The sequence below is a fragment of the Acanthisitta chloris genome, unplaced genomic scaffold, assembly GCF_000695815.1.
Source record: "Acanthisitta chloris isolate BGI_N310 unplaced genomic scaffold, ASM69581v1 scaffold31424, whole genome shotgun sequence".
NCBI lineage: Eukaryota > Metazoa > Chordata > Aves > Passeriformes > Acanthisittidae > Acanthisitta > Acanthisitta chloris.
In genome coordinates this window covers 1-6,512 of record NW_008668317.1, presented here as the reverse complement: position 1 = coordinate 6,512, position 6,512 = coordinate 1, and the positions used below count along the sequence as shown (strand labels likewise).

The 6,512-nt window shown below is 38.2% G+C and overlaps 1 protein-coding gene across 1 annotated transcript in view; it reads right to left on the bottom strand.

Annotated features, from left to right (window-relative positions):
* The window catches only part of ENO4 (enolase family member 4), a gene marked incomplete at its 5' end in the record, with an annotated part of 19,894 nt that extends 13,386 nt beyond the window's left edge, over positions 1 to 6,508 (bottom strand). Inside the window, 4 exons of the mRNA XM_009072843.1 lie at positions 2,021 to 2,163; positions 3,445 to 3,635; positions 5,183 to 5,311; positions 6,464 to 6,508. Coding sequence (XP_009071091.1) covers positions 2,021 to 2,163; positions 3,445 to 3,635; positions 5,183 to 5,311; positions 6,464 to 6,508 — 508 coding nt within the window. The remainder of the gene's footprint in view (positions 1 to 2,020; positions 2,164 to 3,444; positions 3,636 to 5,182; positions 5,312 to 6,463) is intronic.
* Between the last annotated feature and the right edge of the window lie 4 nt (positions 6,509 to 6,512).

Here is a 6,512-nt window from a genome sequence, read left to right as displayed (position 1 = left end):
AGGGGGTTGGGACTAGATGATCTGTAAGGTCTATTCCAACCCCTAAATTCTGTGATTCTATGATTCTGTGAATATTGTAATTTCAGTATGTACTCAATGCATTACAAAATAATCACTTCATTTTTAAAAACTTCATCTTGTTTTCTATGGAATGACCTTACAAGTAAGCAAAGTGTCTGTCTTCACTCTGGGTCCAAATGCATTTCAAATCCATTTCTTTTGGAGATCTTTCACCCACTGAAATCTGTATTTTTATTTATCTATGTTTGCATCCAATAATGTTCTATCATTTCTCAGGTTCCTTTCACAAACATGTTTTCAGTCTTCTTTATTGTGCTGCTTACATCCTCAGATTTTGCTGAAGATTACATTAGATTAAAATAGATTACATCAGAACCCGATTGGGAGTACACACACTTGATTCCTTCTAATAATGTCTGTGAAAAAGAAATTAGGCCTATTACAGCTGGATTTTCCAATGAGAAAACAGGTCTTTAAAACATTAGGCATCCATGTCTTGTTAAATTTTCATGAGAATTTATTTCTCTTTCAGACTGCCAAAATGCTTGAAACCAAGCTGTTCCCACTAGCATATTATTGCTGACAGTGCTCACATGAACATGCACAGTGAGCAGTGCAGTAAGTACTCTGATTCCCAAGGATCATTGCATTGGGGACTGTTTTGTAAATCTCACTAGCTCCTTTGGATCCTAATAGGAGTATTGTACAAATTCTGATGTCAACAAAATATAAATACTACAGCATACAATTGGTATTTTAGGAGAAAATGTTCTTGATAAGTCCTTAATTGGATGTGCAGATTAGCCTATACATCATTTGCATACTAAATGCAGATTCTACACCTCTTAGATTGAGGATGAAGAGCTACACACATAGACAATAATAATCCAGTGATGAGCAGCTCTGCCAAACTGCAGTGTTTGCAGAGATCCTTTACACTACACTCCTTTGCAACCTGCATGAATTAGAATAGAGATGTTACTTCTGAAAGCACCTGCTGGAAGTTCCCATCTGTTACTGGTGTCCTGGAACAAGTAGCTTAATGATCATTGGCTTCAAATAGTCAGGCACTGAGTCTAACAGTAATAATCAGTCAATGTCACAATTAGTGAAAAAGAGTTTTATATCTATATCTATCCATAGATCTATCAGCAGAAGCTTGACTAAAAGTATAACATACACCATGATGATATCTGGATGGACCTGATAACTGCAGAAGTTACATTTCAGGTCAAAGGTGAATTTACTGTGCACACATATGAACTGGGAGGTTTCACTGATACTACATGAAATAATAATTTGCCATGTTTTTCTGTCCTTTCAATAAATGATTACAACCCTATATTTTTCTGAGTTTAATGCATATATTGAGGTAACATATGGTGCATTTTTTTTTTTGGCTTGGCTTTTTTTTTTGGCCATGTATTCCTGTTTCTCTTGTCTCACACCATTTTTTCCTTTAGTAGGATTGTTTGCTTACTTCCTTTTCCTCTATACTGTCCATCTTTCCCATCTCATCCCCTTTTTTCTCTTTTGCTTGTCACTGTATTTCCTCCTTTACTCAGTGTTAGAGAAAACTTTCCTTCCTCTTTCAATTGTTTTCAACTTCTATCTTAATTCTCTTTCCATTTTCCTGCTCAGTTCTGTGATTCCCTTTTCTTTCCTTATCATCTTTACTCTTCATTTGCATCCTCCTCCATTCTTATTCCTCACTCTGAAGAGTAATAACCTCCTGTCTAAGCCAAGTGTAAAACAAAGGCAGAATCTCTGTTCAACCAATGCACGTGAATGATGAGAAAACTGTATTTTCCCCTCCCTCATTTTGCTGCAGAAACTGCTGTGATCAAAAGGATCAGGAGAGAACAACCAAACCCTTTGAACATAGGATTGTGTGTTGTGTCCTGAAGTATCCCTTGACCATGCAATAGTTCAGAAAGTATTTTAAGACCTTTATCACTATCTGCATTGCAGAAAATATTAAAATCAAATAAACAAAAACCTCGTTTTTCTGGTTTTTTTTTCCCAGGTGGTGGTGTTGGGAATGAAGCACATGAAGTAAGGGCAGGAGTGACTTCTGCTGCTGCTTCTTCTTCTTGCTTTTCAATTTCCTTTTTTTCTTCTACTTTTTTTGCAAAGTATTCACTGAGGGGAGAGGCATAAAAATTACTGGCTCAAAATATTGTTAGACATGTGACAAGCAGACACACAATACAGGCTAAAGAACATGCTAGGAGGTGGATTAAGTGCACCTATTTAAGCTTCTGCCAGATTCACTGTGTAAAGCTGGAGAAGCCAATGACATAACTTTTTGGTAGTCATTTGCAGCCTTGGTTAAACAAAAAGAACCACAAACAAGTATCATAAACCTTAACACATACTTTTCCAATCACACTGGTTTGAAAGTCATCTCTGACCAGAAAGACTTAGCATGAAAGATCTGTAACATCCTGCCATAACTTCATGACATAGAGCAGTCTGGTCTGGGCTGCTAATCCAACAGGTCAGTTGGTCAGTCAGTTGGTTATCCAAGTGGCTGCAAACTCAAAGGTGGCTGAATTTCATCCATGGGTCACAATCACCCAACAGAGTATGTAAAACACATAAAGTCGTGTAAACAGTTCATTAAAATTTTATTTACACTCACTTTCCAGTTGAGTCCTTATTCCCTTTATCAAGGTTTTCCTAAAGCTAGTCCACATGGAAGGCAATTAGGTGTGTTTGCTACAGTCTGTGTTCTGCCCAACCTTCAGCAAAGTGTCATTCCCCTCTGCCATGAAGCTGAAAGACATATTTCCAACTATAGAAAAGGATGACAGACCACATTACTGATGCCAAGGTGAGGAAAGCCATAATGCTGCCAGGTGGCTCCTCTAATGTTACTGTAAAAATATATTCAGATAACATTTGTGACCACCTCTGATCATCTGTGAACAGCTTTTACCTTATACATTTTTTTGTTATAAAAAGCAGACATATCTCTTTGGAAGGAAAAATATAGCCACTCTTCTTCACTTTGGGATGCTCACAAGAAATATTTGTATGAAAAAATAAACACGGATGTTTACTGAAGAAACTATGAACAGAAGTGGAGTTGCAGTTTGAAAAATCCTCCCTGTTGAAATAAACTGGCACTGAATGAATTTCTTAACTGGAACCTTTGATTCATGAACGTGTTTAGGCACTTTTTGTTCTTAGAGACTCTTATTTTTGTATCCCATGTATGAAATCTTGTCAAACCCAGCATGATTTTCAGATAATTATGAAAACAGCAGGCAATAGCATAGTGGGATGGATCTGAGACTGATGATGTATAATAAAAATATCAGAAAAAGTGGAAAACATTGAATATTCTATATGCTTTTCATTAATGATATAAATTAACATAGTATAAATTAAATAATTTGCATAACATGCAAGACCTACCCAAGCAGGTTATCAACTTGACACTGGTCAGTAGGCTTCAAGTCCCTTAACATAGTGTTCAGTGATGCATTGACCCATTCCACAGCAGTATTAACAGAGTCAATTCTTTCTTTCTCATCAGCTTCAATTGTTTCAGGTAGAGCATTTTCAGGTATTTGAGAATGAGAAGACATTACACTGGAACAAATCCTCTGCAAAAAAACCCAAACCCAAAACAACCAACAATGTAAAAAGGTTTAAAACATTATTTAATTCCTAACTTGGAAAGGTCATTTGAAAGACTAAGATGTGTATGTCCTTACCAGCTCCGCAAGTACACATACCTCCAAGCCTACTGTTTGCTCCACTTACCTTTTTTCACCCAGGACCTTCTTTGTAGTCTGTTATACTTTGCTAATTGCAGACATGAACCAAATTTTTGGACCTAAATTATAAATACATAGGCAAAAATCTTCTGACAGATCTGCTCTATACATATATTATGTTATCAGAACAGAAAGGAGTTATTTTAAGGACCATACAGTCATTAGGACATCTTTTTTTTGCAGTTGTTGGTAGCCTGTTGTAGCATGATTCATCAGCATTCGTGCTTAATGCCATCTCTCATCATCAGGTTCATTTTGTCTTACTTAGATAGTTTGAACTTATCTTTCTGTACTTATGAAGAATAAACGATATTAAGAAAGTTCACTTAAGGAAGAAATAATCTACAAATTTCACAGACTTGCATTAACAGCATTGACTTTACATACGGTGAATGTCTATGAAGTTACATTTAATTCAAGAATGAAGTGAGCTATAGTTTAACTGAGGGAAAGTAGAAATAGTTATTTCACAATAGCTAGTTACAAAGACAAGAACCTGAACATTTCAGGTTGGGGAGAGAAGCACCATCAGTTTTGCACTGCAGGTGATAGATGGATGTGTTTGACTTAGCTATTTTCTACATAGAATCATAGAATTTTAGAGTTAGGAATGAACCTATAGGAATGGACCTAACACATCATCTAGTCCCAACCCCTGCCCTGGGCAGGGACACCTCCCACCAGAGCAGATTGATCAAGGCTTTAGCCAATCTGGCTGTGAACACTGCCAGGGCTGGGGCAGCCACAGCCTCCCTGGGCAACCTGTGCCAGTGTCTCACCACCCTCACAGGGAAAAATTTTTTCCTAATATCTAACCTAAATTTCCCCTCTTTCAATTTGTACCCATTACTCCTTTCCTAGCACTGCAGCTCCTAACAAGGAGTCCCTCAACCTGTTAGCTCAGTTTAAAAGAAGTGTCTTCACCTATACTCTGTTTTCCACCTGTACCATATTTCTCTGGAAGAGTGTCGCACAAAAAGAAATATAAGTAACTGAAAATTAAAGGAAATGGTAAAAGGAAAATTAACTAACAAGGCCAGTATGGGATGTAAGGAAAAGCTACATGATCATTAAGACAAACAGAAACGTAATATCCAAAGATGCACAGTCACATCCCACTCCTAAAATATTGCCCAATTCATGAAAAATAAACTTTACATAATACAGAAAAACTTTCATAAAGTTGATGCCATTGTCTAAATTTCACGACCCTTTTGTTTTTCTAAGTTTTAACACTCAGTTGTGGAATCACAGAGTTTTATATCTCCTCATAAAGATGGAAAATAAAATGTTCCTTGGGATGCAAGTAGAATAGTACCTTGCCCTGATACTGTCCTATTAAAATAAATAAACCGGGAAGAAGCAGCTCATACCTTGTCATTGTTTTTAACTGTGCAGTATATTTCCACTTCTAATGTTGGCTGACCAACTCCATCAAGAACTTTTCTTCCAACTAATTTGCATATTACTGGAGCTTTTGAGAATGTAGACAAGTAGTTAGCCTTAAAGAAAAGAGAAAGAACTTCATTAAAAGTCAACTTCCATGCAAAGAGATTTTTATTCCATGGTCTATATTTTAATTGAATCCACCATTGACCAAATTCATTAATACATTCCAGCAAGCTTTGAGCCCTGTGTGAGAGATGAAAACCAACACTTCTGGTAGGCAGAATTCTCTTTCTTCTTCTTCCTACATGGTCTTTCATGCACCTGTTGAACTATCATAATCCATTATATTTAGATCTCTGTCCATACTTAATAAACAACAACTTTTGCTTTAGAAAAAGGATTAAGTTACTACCTGGGGTTTACTACATACTTCCTTGTTAGTTTCATTATTTACTTGGGTATTGGAGAGTCACCAAACCAAGACTTACTAAGTGGAAGAATTAGAAAATGCTTATGGCTACATAGAAGATGAACATGCCAACCACCAAGCAAAGCAGGAAAAGGTGTTAGCAGCTCTGGTCCCTTCCACTAGTGATGGCAGAACACTTGGAGATAGGAAACAGTACAAGATGGAATGAAATGTTTCAATTCCACAAAGACTTTCACATCAAAGAACACACTAGAAATAGTAGTTTTTAAAGAATTGCTCAGTATTGTAGTGTTAGCAATTCCAGAACTATTAATTGAGGTTTCATTAGGACTACTATAAACAGCATTTTACTAACTGGGAACACATAAAATTGCTGATTGTCGACACTTCCACTGAGGCTTCTGACGAGCAGCTGCAGTGTGAATAGCACCCAGTGCCTTGTCACTGCAGAGCATCACTAGCCGAGCAGCACTTTCATTAGGGACATCTATCCGAACCCTCCTACTTCGGTTTCGTGTCGAGACAAGCCTATTCTTATTAGTATTTTGTAAGATTATTCAATAATCTAAAGCCAAGAGTTCAAAACAAAGGGATGTATTTGGCTCAGCGCCACTGGCCACGAACAGTGCCAGCGCAGTCCTTGGCTGAGTCAGAGAGAAAACACTGAAGTGTAACCACAGGGACGCGGAGCTTCTCACATCAGCCCGGTTCATCACCCCCCTTGCTCTGCAGCAAGCAGAGCAGAGAGGAGCGCGGGGACGGCCCAGTCCCCCCGGGAGCTCCGCGCGCCTCCCCCGGCCCTGCCCGGGGCAGGAGATGCTCCTCCATCCCCTACCAGCTCCCCGTAGAGATCCGCGGGGCGCAGCGCCCAGAGCGCGTTCAGC